The sequence below is a fragment of the Lynx rufus genome, unplaced genomic scaffold (assembly GCF_022079265.1).
Source record: "Lynx rufus isolate CCGP_SWC_20201006 ecotype Redwood Valley unplaced genomic scaffold, mLynRuf1.p SCAF_5, whole genome shotgun sequence".
Lineage (NCBI taxonomy): Eukaryota > Metazoa > Chordata > Mammalia > Carnivora > Felidae > Lynx > Lynx rufus.
Genome location: NW_025814867.1, coordinates 155,340,312 through 155,361,061, shown reverse-complemented (window position 1 = coordinate 155,361,061; position 20,750 = coordinate 155,340,312). Strand labels below are relative to the sequence as shown.

The window sequence follows — 20,750 nt, the reverse complement described above, 5'->3', positions numbered from 1 at the left end:
CATGCCCAGCAATGGACAGGGGACCCAAGGGATGGGAGGGGACAGTGTGGCTTCGGACAGCTGTGTCACCATTCGGGGTCATAAGATTTTGATAACTGTGTCCCCGTATGGTCAGTTTGCCTCGTCATCCTGTGTATTTGATGCACCTGGGCACATTTTGTGAAGGGACCCACTGGCCTCACCAAATGCTCAGGGATCTGGGCACCATTAAAGGGAGAACCAGCTGTGGTTTAGAAAATTCAGAGGAGGGGACAAGTAGTGGCAGCTCCTCCCGGATGCCACTCGGCAGATCCCAGCTTACAGGAAACTCAGCTGGGCAAAGGGACCAGAGAGGTGGACCCCAGAGAGGTGGAGGGGAAACCCCAGATTGCACCTCAAACAGACTGTTAAAAAATGATGGGGAGGATGACGGGGCATCAGGAATCTCAACAGCCTGGATGTTTGATGATACTAAGGAACTCCTGTTTTGTTTTTGTTTTTTTAATGTTTATTTATTTTTGAGGGAGACAGCGAGCGAGCATAAGCAGGGGAGAGGCAGAGAGAGGGGGAGGGAGAGAGAGAATCCCAAGCAGGCTCTGCACCATCAGCACAGAGCCTGATGCGGGGCTTGAACCCGCGCACTGTTAGATCATGTCCTGAGTTGAAATCAAGAGTCGGACGCTTAACTGACTGAGCCGCCCAGGCGCCCCTTGTTTTGGTTTTTTTAAGGATGATATGAGATGGTATTTGGGTGTTTTTTAAAATCTCTCACTCTTGGGGCACCGGGGTGGCTCCGTCGGTTGAGCGTCAGACTTCGGCTCAGGTCATGATCTCACGATTGGTGGGTTCGAGCCCCGTGTTGGGCTCTGTGCTGACAGCTCGGAGCCTGCTTCGGATTCTGTGTCTCCCTCTTTCTCTGTTCCTCCCCTGTGTGCACTCTGTCTCTCTCAAAAATAAATAAGACATTAAAAAAAATTAAAAAACATCTCTTACTCTCACCTCCTAGAGATACATCCTGGAGCAGTGACAGATGAAGTGATATGGTGGAGGGGGTTCCAGATAAGGGGTGGGGGTGGGTGGCCAATGGGGACAGACATGGAGCAGGGACGGTCCCAGGGGAACTGCGGATTTTCATCACACTCCTCTCTGTGCTCGTACCTGTCTACTAGTTTCCAGAATAAAGACTGAAGAATCTGCATGGCCTTACCACACCGGCACAAGGTCCTGCCCCCTTGTCCCCAACCCCTCCACTGCGCCCCATCCCCACCACTTCCATGTTCCTGGACTCCACCGTGCATGTGCCTCTGCTGGGGCCTGGCCTCACCCTGGGTCTGAGTTTCCTGGAGCTGCTATAATGAATGAGCACAAACGTGGTGCTTACAAGAGAAATCCACTCTTAGGTTCTGAGGTCAGAAGTCTAAGATGCGGGGGTGGGCAGGACTGTGTTTTTCTGGAGAATTCAGGGAGTCTCCCTCGAACATCTCCTCTCCCTGGCTCTGCCCCCCTCCTATAAGGACCCTGTGGCGACTCTGCCCTTACAAATAATCCAAGATCGCCCCCCCCCCCCAACCTCAAGACCCTTAGCTAATCCCGTCTGCAAAGTCTCTTCTGCTGGGTAAGGGACAGGATCACAGGCACTGGGTCAGGATGCAGACATCTTTGGGGTTTATCATTCAGTCACACATCCTCCTTGCCAGCTTACCCCCGACTGCACTCTGGTCTCTGCCTAAAGGTCATCCTGTCCAGGGGCCTGCCCTGGCCACAGCAACCTGAGACTGCCCTCCCCCGCCCCCCCCCCCCCCCGCAGGCCTCACCTCACCCATCACTCTCCTTAGTCTCAGTAGCTGAACCACTTCCCCACCTTTGGTATTTGTCCACACCTGTGTCATCTTCCCTAGTGAAATGGGAGCCAAGGCAGCAAGGGCTCTTGGGCACTGAAGGGTCCATTAGAAGAGTACCTGGCGAATAGCAGACACTCATTAGAGTGTGCCGCACATGGGAATGGATGAATGGATAGATGGTGGATGGATGGTGGATGGATGGATGGATGGAGGATGGATGGTGGATGGATGGATGAATAGATGGATGGATGAATGGATAGATGGATGGATGAATGGATGGATAGATGAATGGATGGATGGATGGATGGATGGATGGTGGATGGATGGAATAGATGAATGGATGGATGGGATGGATGGATGAATGGATGGATGGATGGATGGATGGATGGTGGATAGATGGATGAATGGTTGGTTGGAGGATGGATGGTGGATGGATGGATGGATGAATGGATGGATGAATGGATGGATGGATGGTTGGAGGATGGATGGTGGATGGATGGATGGATGAATCGATGAATGCATGGTTAGAGGATGGATGAATGGATAGATGGATGAATGGATAGATGGATGGGATGGATGGATGAATGGATGGATGGATGGATGGATGGTGGATGGATGGTGGATAGATGGATGAATCGATGAATGGATGGCTAGAGGATGGATGAATGGATAGATGGATAAATGGATAGATGGATGGCTGAATGGATGGATGGATGGATGGGTGGGTGGATGGATGGATGGATGAACGAAGGCTAACCTGACCCTCACCACCCTCCATGCAAGCTGGCAGTTCCAGCTGCTCATCTCTGGTCACCATCCCAGCTGCCCACTGGGCACCTGCACCTGCTGCCTCACCACCTACAGACAGCCCAGCAGGCTCCAGCTCCGTGCCCCACCCCCACCCCGAGCCACACAGCAGACTAGCTGCAGGTGACCGTCATCCCCAGCTGGGGAAGCCCTGCGGGGAGTGGGAGAAGACATTCCCAGGGTGGCCTCCCAGAGTAGGAAGGCTCGAAGTGGGTCCCAAAGCTGCAGGAATAGGCCAGGGTCTCTCCCCACCAGCACACGAATGTATGTTGGCGTCTCCCATCTTTTCAAAAGCCCCTCCTGAGAGTCATGCCTCCTCCAGGTCAGCCTGGTTTCTCTGAGCCCCTTCGTGGTGCACATCTGGGAAGGATGCTTCATTCTTCCCTGCCGTGCTTCCTGCCTCCCCCTGGCTATTTGTCTGCACCTGCTCTGGCACGGACTCCTAAATAACAGTGTCCCTCGGCCAAGACCCCCATCCCTTCTCCCAATCCGGGCCGTATTGTGCCACCTGGATGCCGACGCCCTGGAGTTACACATGCAGCGTGGCCCCCTCGGGGTTCCCGCACCAAACACCCAGCTCGGTCAGCACCTAGCATGGGTCCTCAATTTCACCTCCATCTCAATTTAAACTATTATCATCAGTGCGAATAACCGTAGCCTTTTTGGACTCACTTGGGGATCCCCACCTGTTCGTGGTTTAACCTGCACAACAGTTGCTGCCTTCTCCCCTCTTCTTGCCCTGCATCGAATGAATCCGTAAGTCTCAAGTGCTTGTCTCCATGGGTGCCTTGATCCCGCCTCTGCCCACCGCCTTCCGCCATGCAGATCCCGGCTCTCTGGTGACTGACTCCACAGCACTTTCAAAACACAGCCACTTCTTATTAGAACACCCAACACCTGTCACTCCCCTGACCCACCTGGACCAGAGCTATGTACCTGCTTATTGGTGTCACCTGGGTTGACCGTGCAGTTACAGGGACAGTCCAGGTCCCTCCTGTGGGCCCATATAAGTGTTGATCATGCCTCTACGCTCTCGGAAGGGTCCCGGTTTACACAATAAGCTATACAGGCATCTTCTTACATGCTGTGCCTGGCACGCATCTGGCCGTGTTCTCTACTGAGTCTCCTGAGAGCAAAGGCTGAGACCTTTCTGCAAGCGCACCCAGCAGGGTGAACGCACGTAAAGGAACATTCGCTCCATCGAAGGGCGGACGGCCCGCTCTGAGACCAGGTACGCTGGAAGGAACTGACTCTCCCCTGGGCATAAACCAGCCTTTTCCTCCGTGCACGACCAGAGGGGCTCTGTGGCCTATGGGCCCTCTAGGCTGGAAAGGTTCCTTAGGCCATGCCTCCCCCAGCTGGGAGGGCCGGGAGGCTCACCCCCATTCATGCAGCTCAGCTTCTGGGGTGATGAGGTCAGCGGCTAGGGGTGACAGGTGCACTGCTGCAAGCCCTCCACATTCAAACACTGCTCCTCCCTGGGGGAGGCATCGACTTCATCCAAGAAGCACCCACTGACATCTATTGACAAGCAGAACAGGGGGGACACTCGTCACAGCCATGACCACCCGGTCACTCACGTTAACCTCCAGACGGGTGTCCCATGGGCTGAAGAAGGGAGTCCCCACGTTAACCTCCAGATGGGAGTCCCATGGGGAGGGGTCCCGGGGTCACTTCTGGAGCCCTGTCCTAGAGAGCCCCGGGGCCCACCAGGTGCCTTCATCCAAGCAGGTGGCCCGTGTGTCAGGCATGTGGCAAGTTCCCCTTGCAGGGCCACCTGTGCCCAGGTGGTTGCTGCTGCCTGAGAGAAGTGCTTTGGGGCTGTGTCGTCTGAAGGGTCATGAGTGATGGGGTCCCAGCCTCCTGCCCAAGGACAAACTTCGTACACGAGCAGTTTTCTGGACCAGAAAGGAGCCACTGCTTCCGGCATTCAGAAGGCACCTGCCACTCTCCCGTCGGCCAGTCTCATGGAACAGCGGCCCGGACGAGGATACCCACTCGATCCCGGAGCAGCCAGGACAAAGGGGGACAGAGCGAGGCCGCTTCACAGTCCACCCAAGCCAGATGGGAAACACGGACCACCGAGTCACCTGCGGAACACCACCCCACTCCCTTGGCCAAATGAGTGACTATTCGCTCTTGACCAATCACGGCTTCTCTCGGTGTTGGCGTCCGCCTCCCTCTAGACGAGATGTACGGAGAATGTCCAGCCTAGACCAAGCCCCCCCTTCGTTAGTCTCTCCCCACACTGTCCTCTAGTGGACTCTCTCTGACCCCCTACGGGACGGCCCCGAGTTCCTTGCTCTGTGCCTTGTCTCGTGGCCTGGAGTCGCAAACCCTGTATGCACACTACAGGTGCCTTCCATGGTCTGCGACCGAGGGCCCTGTCGGAGCGGACAACACAGGCTCTTCTCCTATTGGCACGGCTCGGCTCGATCTTCAAGAACATCTGTGGATATCGAAGGGAGTAAAATGCAATCGCCAGAGTTTTCGGCGGCCTCCAGACCCTGGCGCACCCCGCTTAGGGCGACCCTCGGTGTCACAGAAGCTGCAACGCCAAGAGCAGCCATCACCCCGCAGCTGGGAGCAGCAGGGGCAGCTGCCTCCCGCGGGCGGGAACATTCCACGGGGCTCAGCCTTCCGCTCACATGCCATCCACGGCTGCTTCCGGGCCACGAGGGCAGAGCTGAGCCGTTGAGACGGAAGCCACGTGGCCCGCCGCCCAAAACACTTACTGTGTGGCCCTTTCCAGAAAATGTTTGCCGACCCCTGACACAGACCCCTCCCACACACAAGAAGAAATACAGACAGTTCCTTCCAGAAACAAGGCCACCTCTGTGTGCTTCACCAGGTTCGGTTTTGCACAGTTGTCCTGGACGGGCCTCCCAAGGCAAGAGGGACGGTGAGGGAGCCGAGAGCTGACGGAACAGGTTGGGGTTCATCTGTTCTGGGATTTGCTGACCGGCACTGGGGTGTTAGGACCCAGGGCGGTGTGGGGGAGACACAGAGGAAGCGGGGGGAAGGGCAGAGCGAGGGCGAAACCCTCCTGGAACCCGCACTTTGGAGCTCGGAGTTTAAACCCGGTTTGGGCCAGGATGAGCTGAACGCAGGTCGGACCACCCCCCACCTGCTGGACTGTCATCCCTGCAGCCCCGCCCCCCCACCACGGCCACCAAGGAGAGGAAAGGCAGCACCTTGCACCCGGATGTCGATCACTTCGTAGACGCGCTGCACGATGCTGTGTAGCGTCGCGGAGACGTTGGCCACGGGCACGGGCCACGGCAGGCCCAGCAGCAGCTGCGACACCGTGGTCGAGGGGTCCCCACTGGCCGACTGCAGGTGGTGGACGGAGGGGTGCAGCGGCTGCAAGGCACTGGTGACCTGTGGAGTCAGAGTCAGAGCGTCACTCAGTGGACGGGCACCCCATCGGGCAGACGGGGAGACAGGCCAGGAGGGGTGCAGACCAAATGTATACACACACACACACACACACACACACACACACACACACACACCACGCTGCTCTGCAGAAAAGACCCTTTGCAACATTTCTACATCTGTCATCACCCCAGCAGACGTCCTGCAAACCAGACCCTAAATACTTTTATGACACGGTTGTCATGGCTCGAATCGTGTCCCGTTCAAAAACCCCGGTGTTGAAGTCCTAACCCCCAAACCTCAGAACGTGACCATATCTGGAAGTAGGGTCATTGCCGATGTGATTACTGATGACGAGGTCGTTGCGGTGGCCCTTTGTCCAGTTCGACCGGTGTCCTGGACACAGAGATGGACTCTGCAGGCCCGGGAGGGAGGGGCCTGGGACGGACTCGACAGGAGCCGGCCCTGCCCGCACCTCCGTGCCGGCCTCCCGGCCTCCAGAACGAGCGGGGGGACGCGTGTGCTGTGTGGGCCCCGCCTGTGTCACAGCCGCCCCACGGGAAACATCGGCCCCAGGCCCCCCAGCCCCACCCGTGCCCCGAATCAGGCGCGGAATCAGAGGGAGGGAACCCCCGGTCTCCTGTCGTGCGCGTCTGGGTCTCACATTCTGCTTTGTTTTTGAGATGTCATGACCTCTTTCCTCAATTCATACAAACTCGTCTTTCCCCGTCCTCGTGTCTCCAGACCCCAAGATAGCGTTGACCCAAGAGGCGGTTTGGGGGGCGCTAGAGCCCGGGTCCCCAGCAGACCGGAAACACCCCTCACGGGGGCAGGGACACGGCTTGTAACGTGGGAGGTGGAACAGGGTGCCGGCTCCAGCCTCGCGGGAGTCCCTGCATCAGGGAGCCCGTGCTGGCCGCAGCCGGGAGCCCGCGGGAGGCAGGTCCCCCCGCAGGTGGCCACAGTGTGCCTGGAGGGGCAGCACCCACTCATAAGAGAAAAGGGGTGACTCAGGACATTACTCCAAATGCCAACAACCACAGCTCACAACCTACGTCGTCAGCACCACCGTAAGCTCCTCACGTGTGCTTTTTAAACCTCAAACCCCGTCTCAGGTAGGATTATAATGATCCCTATTTAATGGAAGCATCTGAGGCACAGAGAGGTCAGGTAACTTGCCCAAGGTCACACAGTAACGAGTACCGTGTCAGGATTTGCCGGGAGGTCTGGCTTCTGAGCCACGTTTCGAACGGTCGACTGGCCAGCCCAGCCCGTCCACAGGCCACCAAGAGACAAAAATCACTTCCGGTTGGGACAGGCAAGGAGGCTTCCAGGTGAAGGCGACAGCTTGGAATGCCTGCCTCGCTGCTTTACCGGACGGCCCGGAGCAAGGGGAGTGTGGGCGCCGTCTGTCTCGGGCCCCCCCCCCCCCACCGCCAGCTGGTCTCAACATCGAAGAGGGACTCAGCTCTGACACTGACCCCGTGACTCCCAGTCGCAGGAGGGGTGCAGCCTAGGCCCCCAGGTGGATATCTCCGAAGCAGCCACAGCCCACACCACGAGGGGTGCCTTTCAACGGGCCCCCCTCGGAACACCGCCCCGTGCGCATTTTATTGCACACGATTCATACGTCTTGCAAGCTGCTCTTTTTTAGTTAAGAATTCACATTGGGGGACGCCTGGGGGGCTCAGTCAGTTAAGCGTCCGACTTCAGCTCAGCTCACGATCTCGCGGCTCGTGGGTTCGAGCCCCACATCGGGCCCTGGGCTGGCAGCTCGGAGCCTGGAGCCTACTTGGGATTCTGGGTCTCCCTCTCTCTCTGCCCCTCCCCCGCTCACACTGTGTCTTTGTCCCTCTCAAAAATAAATAAACGTTAAAAAAAAAAAAACTTAAGAATTCACATTCGGTCCTGAGCCAGCCATTCCGGGGTCACCGGCGGGACCTTCCGCGACCCTCGGTTCCCACCCAGTGTCTCCACCTGTGTCAGCCCGGGCCGCCTGCCCTGGAAAGGAGCCCCGACCGGGCTCTCAGTGCCCCCACCTACCATGGAGTACAGAAGCCGCATGTGATTCAGCAGCCTGGGGTCCACCTCCTCCAGCTCCTTGAAGGCCATTTTCACCAGGACGGTCACGTCGTACCAGAAGGTCACCGGGTCCCTCTCTGGAGCTGCGTGAGGGCACACGCCGGTGAGCCGCAGGCCTGGGGGCAGGCCGGGGCCAACGGAGCCCCAGAGAAAGAAATCTGCTGCCAGGGACAGTGTGGGACGCTTTCCCCACCTGCTGAGCTCACTTCTCTTACGTTGTAATATACGTAATCCTACGTGTACCATGGAGGTTATTATTACACACAACGTGCGCTAGGTATGCGGTATGTAGTATGTGTGATATTTACACTCATGTAGGCAGTGTAACAGCATAATCCACACACACTGATACTATTTTTTATACTATGTATACCTGTTACCACATAACCACACGAAGACAGTACATATTCTACTGATACTACGACATACATTATGTGTGACACGGATGCATTATTTATGTATGTTTCCCTAGTTCTGAGCCTTGACCAGCTCGTTCCCCTGGGGGCAGCCTACGGTCAAGAGCAGAGCTTTCCAGATCCGACAGGTGCGTGCTGAGGGCTGGGCCACACACCCGCGAAACCAGTGCTCTGACAGCGTCCTGGGTCCCTGGGGTGCTGTGGGAGCCACCTGCCACCAGCCTTACGCCTCTGCACCGTGACGCAGCCCAGCTGCCGGCGAGTACCGTCCCGAGCCCCCGGGGCTGCCTCGGGCACTCTCGGGAGATCGGGGTCACTGCTCTTGCGGGAATATCCTCCCTCCCCGGGGCGGCCGTGAGCTCTCCCCGCCTGAGACTTCAGCGGCCGGATTTGGACAAAGACACTGCCCGGGAGCAGAACGTGTCCCGTGCACAGGGTTGCGGGCTCCCTGTAAGACCGGAGCTGCGGCTGCCAGAAACCCACGCTGCTCCAACCTCACCCAGACCAGAGCTTCGACCCTACCTCGGGAAGCGGGAGCCACACAGTGGTGGCCCCGGGGGGAGACGCAGCACTTCTGAAGCCCGGGGCAGTCTGTGTCCAGCGTGCACGGCGAGGCGGGTGCTTCCGGCCCCACCGCGGGGCAGACCCCGGGTCTCGAGGCAAACTCCCTGGACCGATTCAGGGCTGGAGGGAAAGTGATCAGCCGTCAGCGATGTTGGCAGCGGGCACGGCGTCCCGGCACCCCGGGCACCGGATTCGACCTGCGGTTCCCGGAGACGCACAGCGTGACCCACTCGAGGGCCATGTCCTGGGCTGGGCATCGCCTCACCACATCCTGCAGAGCCACCACCGAGGGCCGCTCGCTCTGACTTTAACATAGTCTAACCATCTTTCCCGGAAGGAGGACACTGTCCACTGGCACCCTGGGGGTCTCCTTTCTAGGCCAAGTGCAGGGGCTGCACCGCCCCCCTAGAGGCCCCCTTGCTGCTCTGTGTCCCAGTGGCTCACGCACGCACTCACTCACTCAACATTTACTGAGCAACTACTATGTGCCGGGCATGTGCTAGGTGCCCAGGATCCAGCAGTGGGCCGGAGGCCAAGTCCCCACCTTCAGGACACTGGGATTCCAGGGGGCGGAGGCCAGTACGCACATAGACCTGTGGAAACTCGGCCCAGGAGTAGAGGAGACACGCTGGGCCTTTGAAGACTGAGACGCGGTGAAACTCCTGGAGAATCTGTGGGCGCGAGGGGACTGACCAGGAGTCAAGGTGCTGGTGCTCAGGATGATAGAAAACTCAAGAGCAGGGCGGAGAACCTGACCCCAGTGGAGAGCCAGGGCGCTGCCCTCAAGGGAGACGCTGTGCTGGGGACACTCCTGTGGCAGGACCCGCCACAGCTCACGGGGCCGCACACCAGAGGTGCAGCTGGGGACCAAGGAGGCTGGGGGGCGGCAGGGAGGGGCACAAGGAAGGTGCGACCCCGGTGCAGGTGTCCGAGGAGAGGCCCGTGTGATCACAGCCTTCCTGTCTCCCACCCCGGGGATGAGGGCTCCGGCCGCCTTGCTGTCGCACAGGCCCACCCGGCTCTGCCCAGATTCATCTGAGGCCCTGCACCCCGCCGGGCCTTTGGAAGTGCAGCTCCGGGTCCTCTGGGCTCCAGGGAGACCAGAGAAGGCCAGCGAGCGGGTAACCAGGCTCCGCAAAGGGGAAGGTTAGCCCCTGGGAGACGCGTGGGGTCCCACGTGGCAGGGAAGCCGGGGGGGCTGCAGTCCCAGGGACAGCCCTCGGGACTCCCACGGACAGAAGGGAGGTGGCGGCCCCTCCTTGCGTGGGAGCCCGTCACCCGGGGCGGCTGTGCCAGCCAAGGAGGGGAAGAGAAGGCCAAAACTGCCCAGAGGAGAGTCTGTGTTTGCTCTTCTCACGGAGCCGGGCCGCCGCCTGCTGCCGGACCCACGCTGCTGAGCAAGGGCTCGAAGTTCGCTCTCAACACCGTCTTCCTTTCCACGCTGTCCCTGGCTCCCTCGCCGCTTCCCAGGCTCCGGGTGGCTGTTCTGATGTCTAAAGTCCTGGAGGCACTGCCACGCCGGGTCTGGCTTTGGGGGCATGGAGGGTGGGCCTGTGGCACAGCTTGAGGTCCTCGCTGGGGTGGGAATAAGGGCATCCCTGTAGCGCCACCGTTCAAGGCCCTCAGGTCCATTGTTTTCTGTCCCATCGTAAAAACTAATGCTCTCAAGGCTAAGGAGACAGGAGATTAAATGTAAGATGAGCTCCCGGGACAGAAAAATGACATCAGGTTAAAAAACAAAATCCGGGGCGCCTGGGTGGCTCAGTCGGTTGGGCGTCCGACTTCGGCTCAGGTCATGATCTCGCAGCTCGAGAGTTCGAGCCCCGCGTCCGGCTCTGTGCTGACAGCTCGGAGCCTGGAGCCTGCTTCGGATTCTGTGTCTCCCTCTCTCTGTTCCTCTTCTGCTGTGCTCTCTCTGTCTCTCAAAAATAATGTAAAAAATATATAAAAATAATTTAAATAAAGGAAAATCCGGGGTGCCTGGGTGGCTCAGTCAGTTAAGCATCCGACTTCGGCTCAGGTTACGATCTCACGGTTTGTGGGTTTGAGCCCTGCGTCGGGTTCTGTGTCTGGAACCTGCTTCAGACTCTGTGTCTCCCTCTCTCTCTCTGCCCCTCCCCTGTTTGTGCTCTGTCTCTGTCTCTCCCTCTCTCAAAAATAAACGTTAAAAAAATTTTTTAGGGGCGCCTGGGTGGCGCAGTCGGTTGAGCATCCGACTTCAGCCAGGTCACGATCTCGCGGTCCGTGAGTTCGAGCCCCGCGTCGGGCTCTGAGCTGACCGCTCAGAGCCTGGAGCCTGTTTCAGATTCTGTGTCTTCCTCTCTCTCTGCCCCTCCCCCGTTTGTGCTCTGTCTCTCTCTGTCCCAAATAAATAAATAAACGTTGAAAAAAAATTTTTTTTAAAAAAAAGCAAAATCCAAAAACAGCGTGACGTTGAATTAACAGCGATGCTCAGTGTCGGTTCCTGCATTGGGACAAATGCACCATGGTAACGAAAGACGCTACCATCAGGGGAGCTGGGGCGGCTGTGTGGGTTCTGTCTACTCTCTTGCCATCCTCTCTGTAAATCTGCAGCTATCCTAAACTAAGAGGTTTATTATTTACATGGAAAGAAAATAGGGGCCACCAAGAAAAACCGGCTCCCCAAAATGGCTGCCTGATCTCAACAGAAGTGATTTCAAGTTGAAGTCCATCTTAAATGGGCTGCCGCTGCCCCCCACCCCACCTCCCGTCCTCAGAGCTGGACGGCTTGCTGAGAGCCCAAGAGAACACTCAACAATTCCAACTTGGGGGAAAGTCAAAAATCTGCTTCTCCTTCCACTAAGTCAACACAAACAATGAAACAGGACGGTCCAGTGCCTGGCAACCCGGGGTTAGTTACAGTTCAACGAGCCAGCCCGGAGCTTTCCGTCTGGGCAGCGGCACTGAAGCTCTCCCCAGGGCTCGGAATCCGATCGGCTCTGGAATAATCGTCCCGCCCGGCCTCCTCCCTCGGAGACCTTCTTCCCCAAAGGGGTCCTGGTCGTCAGCCTGGGGAGGCTCCCGGCCCCCTGGGGTCCTGGGCTTTCCCGTGAGCCTGCGGGAACCGGGGCCGTCTCTGCAGTTGGCGAGCATCGGTGGAGACGCTCCCAGGAATTCATCATGAGTGAGTCACGCATCGGTCCACAGCACTGTTTGTAGCATATGATACTCATCACGGCGTTCTTTATAATAAAGAGCTGGAAACAACGAGACGTGGAGTGGCAGGGGCTTGCTTAGTAAGTGCTGATACATCCATCCATATGAGGCAATGCCATGTGGCCATTAAGTCATGCTGCAGCATAATATTTATTGACAGGACAGATGTTCCAGATACATTGCTAAGCGGGAAGAGCACAGTACGAAAAGTCTCGGCCAGGGTGACCATGCTTTTCTAGAACGTCTGCCCCGAATGAAGACTCCAAGAGAATATTGACGGTGGTCATTTGTGGGCAGTGGGCCAATGCTAATTTCTCTTTGTTCTTTTCTGTTTCCAGATTTTCTGCGCGGCTCGTGTATTCACTGTCGTAATTGTGTTAACAATTGCATTGAAGTAAAATCACGCGGGACTTATCGTTGCCTCCCCGGTGCTGGACTTAAATAACGGGAAAAGTCGTGTAGACTGAAGGGAACATCGCCCGTGTACTCCACCTGCCTTCCCTTTCTAGATGGTCGGGTGCTGGGTGGGAGGGGACAGAAGCAGACAGGTCTGAGGTTTCGCCGCGGCCTGGGGGTAGGACTCCTAGCCCTTTGCGAAGATACAAGTCAGCCCACACTCGGAGGGAAGTACCTTCTGCCCGCGTGTCCTCCCCAAATCCCCAGGCTGCCCTCCCCCCCGCCCCCGGCTAACACAGGCACTGGCCCTGCCTTGTTCTGTGCAAATAACCAGCGGGTCTCCCGGGTCACTTAGAGAGACTTGTTCTGAAGAACCAGCCTGTCACCAGGCACCTCTGGACCAACTTTGATCCAAGGAGCCGAGCAAGCGTGGAGAAGGTCACGGTGCTCGCACAGCCAGCTGCGGGGTGGCACCAGGCCCCGGCACCCCACAGGGGCCTTCCTGGGGAAGAGGCCCGAGCTCAGCATCCGCCCCCCCCCCCTGCACCTGCCATATTGACCCCCCCCCACCACCACCACGGCCCCTTCCTCCAATCTAACGGGGGGGGGGGGGTGGGGAGCCCAAAGCCCAAGTCCATGCCACCTCGGTGAAGTCACCTGCCTCCCCCGTCTGTGACTCCTTCTACATAAAGGCAATGCTCCTGGCCATTGGTGACCAGGAATCTGCCCGGCTGGCCTGTCACAAAGGACACACTCACGGAAGGCCCCCTTCCCCTTCTCCTTCCTTGCAGGCTCCTGACGGCCTCCTCTCTACACTGCTGCTGGAATGATGCCTCGAAGGCCCAGGGGGACCCCAACCGCACTCAGTCACCTCTGAGGGGCCTCCAGTCCTCCAGGGGAATTGTGGAGGCCTATAGAGCCTGGCCGGGCTGAGATTTAAGGCAGGAATGTCTGTAGCCCGGGAGATGAGAAGCAGCAAAGCAGACCAGGAAAACGGGTCTCCTTTGAAAGGTCAAGGCTGGAAGCAGCCTGTGGGTCAACATGTTTTCTCACCCTGTAAATGCTTAATCGAAAGCAGTAAAACAGCCCCCTTCCTATGACGTATACACCGCCCCCGTCACGTTCCCCTCGCTGCCTGCACATCACTACCTGATCGCCCTGTTGCCCTGGATCACTTAGGAGCGTGCTTTGTCCCTGCTTTTGAAACGGCGCGTCCCTTTCCCCTGCACCCCTTGAAACGTACTGGTAAGATTCTCGGCAAAAACCGGAGAAGAGCTTTGCTCGGGGCGTCACCCCTAGAGCGCTTGGCCCCCTCGCCCTCTCCTTTCTCTGCTTCAGGGGTCTGGAGTAATCTGTCACCCGCCGCCCCAGGGTTTGCTGGTCAACCCGGCAGGGAATCCTCCTCGTCCCGCTCCCCGTGTGTCCCCCGCCACAGCCCCGCCATTACCTGCAGCTTCCCAGAGAGCCCTGCCCGTGGGACTCTCTAACTGGAATGTTCTGGCCCTCTCCACACCTGGTGAGTTCCCAGTTAAAGGCGCCGAGACTCCAAAAGTGGGGTTGATGTCCCACGAGAGGCATTTCCTGGGGGCTGGCTTGTCGAAGGCAAGACAGATGGACAGCAGGTGGCGGGGAGGGGACGCCAGCCCTCCCTCTGCGAGCAGCCGCACAGAAAACACCAGTCAGCAGGACGGGGGCTGGGGGGCGGGGCTCCTCCGGCCCCCGGACAGGTGACCTCACTAGTCGAGTGATCGTACAACAGCGAGCAGGTGGGAAGAGTGTGGCCTTCCCAGGTGAAAATGGTCAGAGCAGGGCTGCACCCACCCGCTACCTAACCGGGTCCTGAGCCTCCGTGCCAAGGTACCCGCACTGGGTCCCCCACCACCCCCAGGAAGAGAGGTGCTCCCCGCGGGGCTCCCTTCCTGCACGTGGCCCCGGAAGACAGTGAAAGCGGAAAACGGGCCACTGTCTGCACGGGAAGGGACTCCCCAGATCCAGCACCTGGGAAGGACACCAGGGGACTTTTAGGGCGCCAGTGGGAACAGCCAGGTGGCACCAGGCTGGGGGCCCTGGGGTCATACATCCCCACCTGGTTTTTATTGGTGGTGGCAGCGTGGTGATGGTGGGCAAGCATCAGCCATGCCCGTGAGGTTGCTTCGGGCGACCTGAGAACGGCGTGCTCGGGATGACTCGGGGAGCCAAGCCCACGCAGCCTTCTGGAAGGGCTGCCCCAACTACGTCCTACAGCCCCTGGGTGGGGAGGGGGCCGGTGCCCCTGGGTGCAGCGTCCAGGCCCCAGCCCGCTGCCATCCTGGCCATGGGCCCTGGGGGTGGGTCACGTGGGGTGCCCCTCCCAGACCCCCAGACTGCTGCTGGGTGCCCACTGGAGGCGGCAGACCTCATGCCTTGGGGTGGCCCCTCGAAACTTACTGGAGCCACATCCGTCCTACCTCCCCTCCCTGACTGGGTGGGGCCGGGGAGACCTTATGAGGCTCAGAAACTCATTTAGATCTGGTATTGACTCAAATGTAACAGCCACCGCCACCCACCCATGCACACACGCCTGCATCCTTTCCCCTGGAAGAGGTCTTCTGGAACGTTCCCTCCGTGTCAGGAGGGCTCAGACAGTGGCGGGACACAGCCACAAAGCGCACCCTGGTAACTGCCCCAAGCATCTTCCCAACAGCCCTGAGGAAGGAGGAGGACTTGGGGGCCCCCGGGGGTGAGAGGACCATTGTTCCAGAAGGGGCCGAGGGGACCTTTCTGTCTCTTTCACACATGGAGGCTCGGATTAGGATTTCAGTTAAAGAAACATTCCACTGCAACTTTTAAAAAGAAAAGATTGCTCTCTCTCTCAAAAATAAATAAACATTAAAAAATTTTTTAAAAGCGGGGGACGCCTGGGGGGGCTCAGCCGGTTAAGCGTCCGACTTCGGCTCAGGTCATGATCTCACGGTTCATGGGTTCGAGCCCCACATCAGGCTCCGTGCTGATGGTTCCAAGCCTGGAGCCTGCCTCCGATTCTATGTCTCCCTCTCTCTCTGCCCCTCACCCACTCACACTCTGTCTCTTTCCCTCTTAAAAATAAATAAACATTGAAAAGAGTTAAAAGGAAAAGACTGGCTGTCAATATAGAGGAGATTTGCAATGCTGGTTCTCAAACCCAGCTACGTGTTCAAATTGATCGAGAGCTTTAAAAAAAAAAAAATTCCAATGCCCCAGCGATGTCCCAGACCAACTCTATAACAATCTCTGAGGACTGGACCCAGCCATCAGCGTTTCTAAAGCTGCCCAGGGGCCTTTGACGTGCAGCAGGCCTGAGAGCCACTGCGCCCAAACAGAAGTTCTCAAAGCGGGGTCCCCAGGGAGCATCGGTACCACCTGGGAACTTGTACTTCGCCCCGACCCATGGGTTCCAAGATCTGGGGGTGGATGAGCCATCCAGACAATCCTGATGCACGCCCCAGCTTGGGGACCGTTGTTCCAGAAGGACCTAGTAGGTTCAGCTTGGGGACCGTTGTTCCAGAAGGACCTAGTAGGTTCAGCTTGGGGACCGTTGTTCCAGAAGGACCTAGTAGGTTCAGCTTGGGGACCGTTGTTCCAGAAGGACCTAGTAGGTTCAGCTTGGGGACCGTTGTTCCAGAAGGACCTAGTAGGTTCAGCTTCGGGATGATTGTTCCAGAAGGACCTAGTAGGTTCAGCTTGGGGACCGTTGTTCCAGAAGGACCTAGTAGGTTCAGCTTGGGGACCATTGTTCCAGAAGGACCTAGTAGGTTCAGCTTGGGGACCATTGTTCCAGAAGGACCTAGTAGGTTCAGCTTGGGGACCATTGTTCCAGAAGGACCTAGTAGGTTCAGCTTGGGGACCATTGTTCCAGAAGGACCTAGTAGGTTCAGGGCTAACGGTGTGCACAGCGACCGTCCTGAGTGTCATCAGGAGTCCCAGGGAGAGGACAAGGGAGCCGCCCCTCCCCCTTCCCCACACCCGCCGGCGCCCCGGACTCACGCGGGACGCAGTAGAGGCCCAGCTGCTCATAACCCCGACAGCAGTCGGTCACGTTCCTGGGCTGGGGGACGTCCACGGCCAGGTACCGAGTTCTGTACACCGTCTTGGGGCACCTCCTCCACGGGATCCACCCGCCGCAGGGAGCGTAGGTCACGTGCGACGTGTGGACGGCCTCCACTTTCTGGACGTTTCGGGTCACGCTGTAGTTGCACAGCTGGAAACTCAGCAAGGAAAGGCCGTTTTCTGCAGGGGGGAGGGGAGGAGGGCAGGGATGGAGGGAGACAACAGAGAAAATTCGGGAATCAACTCGCTAGGAGGGGTTCTGGATAAGTCCTCCACTTCTGCAACAGCGAGGGAATCAGTACCTCGGGCACCGGCAGAGCCCCCGGGCCTGCCCACCAGGCAATCGCATGAAGCGGGGGGAACGAGGCGTAAGGGGGACCTACACGCCCAGCAGTCCCCTCTGCAGAGCCCCGAGATGCCACCGGGTCCGATCCATGCTTTCTGCAGCCCAGGGGCTGACCACACGCCGAAGACATGGAGTGGGGGGCTCCGGCTTCTGGGGCTCATGCGCCACGCCCCCTGGTTCAGCGGGCTGGAGCGTCCTGAATCGCCCCTGAATCTCCACGAGCCCCGGGTATGCCGCACGTGAAACGCACACACGCCCATTCCCCCCGGTAAATATGCATGAAGGGCTGCCCCTCGCCAGGCCCAGATGGCAGCGACAGTTGGGATGGGGTGGAAGGGTACATAAACGATGCTTCGAGCACACTTGAGAAGTTCACAGGTGGCAAGTTAGCGCAGATGGGAGATGAGAGCACCGCGCCCCCTGGAGGACAACATCCACCTGCCGGCTCGCTCTCTGTGTCTCTGGCCTGGAGCCCCCTTGCTGCGCACAGATGCCCGTGGCCCCTGTCCCTCCGTCTGCACGATCGTGGGGTCCTCAAGACCCCGAGGCACCCCCTACCTTCACCAGCCTGGGTCGTGGGGCGCCCGTGTGCCCACGGAGCCTCTGTGGTAGCAGGAATTGTTACGGGCTGAATTGTGTCCCCACCCACCCTTCCAAAATTCATGTGTTGAAGTTCTGGAAATAGGTTTTGGCAGATATATTTAGTTAAGAGGAGATTATGCTGCAGTAGGGTGGCCCCAATCCATGATGACTGGTGTCCTCACAAAAGGGGGAATTTGGACACAGAGACAGACACGCAAACGGGAGGGCGCCACGTGAGAACGCAGGCAGAGATCGGAGTGCTACCTCGACCGAGCAAGGGTGCCAGGGTCTCCAGAAAACCCCCAGAAGCGGGGAAGAGAATGGAGCGGATTCCTCCGGAGAACCCAGCCCTGCGCACGCCTTGATCTCGGACTCCTGGCCTCCAGAGCAAGGAGGGACTAAATCGCTACTGTTTGAGCCTCCACTGAGGTGCTGTGTCGGGGCAACCCCAGGGAGCTAACGCTTAGCAGCGAGCCTGGGGCTCTGCCCTCAGGAGCCCTCCGAGTAGGAGGAAGGAATCAGATACTTACTTAACCTCTGAGCTCTAAGCTTTGTGCAACTGTGCAGCCGCAGGGGAGGCGCTCTATATTATAGTGTCTACCCCTCCGTGAGAAGCTGGGTTTCTGGGAGCAGCTGCGAGATGGCAGCAGAAATAACCTGCATCACCAACACTAGGACAGCACCCGAAAGACTCCCTCCTTGGCCTCACAGCATCCCACGAGCGTGCAGAAAGCAAGACTTCGGGGGCTGGTGACCCCCGGGGAGAAATGGGGCCGAGCCAGCCGTCCGGCTCAGGCTGATGAGGGAGCCTGCAGCCTTACTCTGGGCAGAACGCGGTGCTGAATCCCAGCACCCAGGGCGAGCCCGCTCCGAAGCCACGTGAGCCGAGGGGCTGTCTCCCAGTCGGCACTGCGGGTGGCAGGGCCTCTGGGAAAGGACATCACCTGCTGCCGCTTGTCCCCAAAGCGATCGGTTACGGCACGCTTTGGAGAGGAATGGGGAGGCCCTCGTACCTGGGGCTGGGCAGCAGAAACCAGCTTCCCAGGCCAGGTGACGGCCCAGAGCTTGGATGTCACTTGGATGAGGGACTGGAGAGGCCACTCACCGAGTGATGGTGCCGAGCAAGACAGAGCCCGAGGCTTCCAGCACCAAGAATTTGGCAAGGTGGCTCTAGGTTTTGTTTTGCATCTGAAACCAAAGAGGAGATGCCAACCACTAATGAAGGTTACACTTCCCCAGCCTCTAGAGAGCCGCTGTCTCCATCCAGTCGTGACAAGGTCCCAGCTGAGCATCAGCAGAGCCTTCCTGCACGCAAAAGTGCACACACACACACACACACACGCACGCACGTCTCCCCCGAAAGTGCATTTGGGATCTGTTTTGTTTTGTTTTTTGCCTGTTCCCAGGGGACACCAGGTCCTCTGAATCCTGGTTCCTTGGCAGAGTCCAGAGGAGAAACCTTAGAACAATTCCTCCCCGTTCTGTAAATCCTTCCAGGAGCCACCAGCACGGGAGTCGGGGGTCCCGGGTTTTAGTCTCAGAGGTGGGAAACCTTATCACGCTGGAGTGAGTGTCACCCGGGGGTCAGAAGATCCGAATTCGCACCCGCTTCCCCGAACACCAGTTGTGTGATTCTGAGCTCGTTTCACGCCCTCCCAGTGACCCCATCCCATGGTCAAGTACTATCCGCGCCCCCCGGAAGTAAGTAAATGGAGCTTCGCCTGTAACAGCAGCATGTGGCACATGACAGCAGGTGGCTGAGCAGCCCTGATGTGACACTGAGCCTCTGCCCCCCGCCCCGGGTCCCCACAGGCACCGTGAGGGAGGGGCTCGTGAAGTCCCTCCGGACATTTCCAGCTTCTCGAGCCTCCCGCTCTTAGCGCGACTGAGCTGCAGCCTTCACACGGTGCCCAGTCCGCAGGGAAAGGCAAGGGAAAGAAATCACCGCCCCAAATTCTGCTCGTGGCGGAACCAACTTTAAGCCAGTGCTAAGCCGCAGTTGACTGTGGAACCTGGGTGAATTCCCAGCTGAGTAAGACAGATTCCAAAAGCAAATGATTTCAAAGGTTTGCGATCTCACGGCTCCAAAATCCCGGGCTTCAAAACCCTGACCTGCCTCAAGCAGGGACGTGTGCCTGGCAAACGCTTGGGGCAGGTGCCCTCGCTGGGCTCCTCGCTGTCCCGTCGGCCCCTTTGCACCCTCGTGGACCGAGGAGGAAACTGGGGCTGGCGGAGCCCAAGCGGGGGGACCTGGCGGTGAGAGCCCACTTCACAAGCCCGAGCCTGCCTGGCAGGGGAAGAAGGTTCGAGCCAGGGCCCGTGGCAATTCAGCTCACTGCCAGCTGGGTGGCCTCGGGCGAGGCCCTGACCGCTCTGGGTCTCCCTCTCCTTACCCGCGAGTAGGGGACTCCAACCCTCCGAGGCTCGGGAGACTTCGATTCCGAGCCTCTAAGGACGCACCTGTCAGTGCGGCCTGCGGACCCGCAGCAGAAATGCACAGTTCCGGGCCCCACCCCAGACCCGCCGACTCGGAATCTGCACTTAAACACCACCGACGCCCAGCTGACTCGGGGGCACGCACACTGCCTCTTTCGTGGTCACCAGAAAGTTTGGCAAAATGGAAACGACACCACCTCTCGAAGCAGATGCGTCTCTGTGGGGCCGCCGCCCTCACGAGACCCACTCCCCGGGAGCCGCCACCCCCCCCTGCTCCTCCAGCATCCCCCATGCCGAGCCCAGAGCCCTTACCTGTAAAGCCGCTGGCCTGGCTCAGGCCCACCGTGCTGACCAGAGCCACCAGGGCCAGCCCGAGGGTCCCGAGCATGGTCGTCGGAGGCAGAGCGGCTCTAGGCCTCTCCTGGGCGGCTACACAAAGGGGTCTGGGCCACCGGGGCCCGGAGAAAGGGCCCTTCTGTTCCTGCTGGCGGTGGCGATGGCTTCAGAGAGCGTGCTCCGGGGGAACGGTCCCTTATGCCTGCTTGTTAACACCCGCCACCAGCGCGGCCGTGTCCCTCGGGGGGCCCGCGTGGCACAGCCCATTCTCGCAGCAGACAGATTGCATCTTTCAGGAAAGGTGAGTACCCAACCGCCAGGCGGCATCGCTAGGGCCCATCTCGT

The 20,750-nt window shown here is 58.7% G+C and overlaps 1 protein-coding gene across 1 annotated transcript in view; it reads right to left on the bottom strand.

The window, feature by feature from the left end:
- UMODL1 (uromodulin like 1) overlaps positions 1-20,457 on the bottom strand; it is a 69,868-nt gene extending 49,411 nt beyond the window's left edge. Inside the window, 6 exon segments of the mRNA XM_047100494.1 lie at positions 4,020-4,148; positions 5,822-6,008; positions 8,049-8,170; positions 9,026-9,187; positions 16,643-16,885; positions 20,382-20,457. Coding sequence (XP_046956450.1) covers positions 4,020-4,148; positions 5,822-6,008; positions 8,049-8,170; positions 9,026-9,187; positions 16,643-16,885; positions 20,382-20,457 — 919 coding nt within the window.
- Between the last annotated feature and the right edge of the window lie 293 nt (positions 20,458-20,750).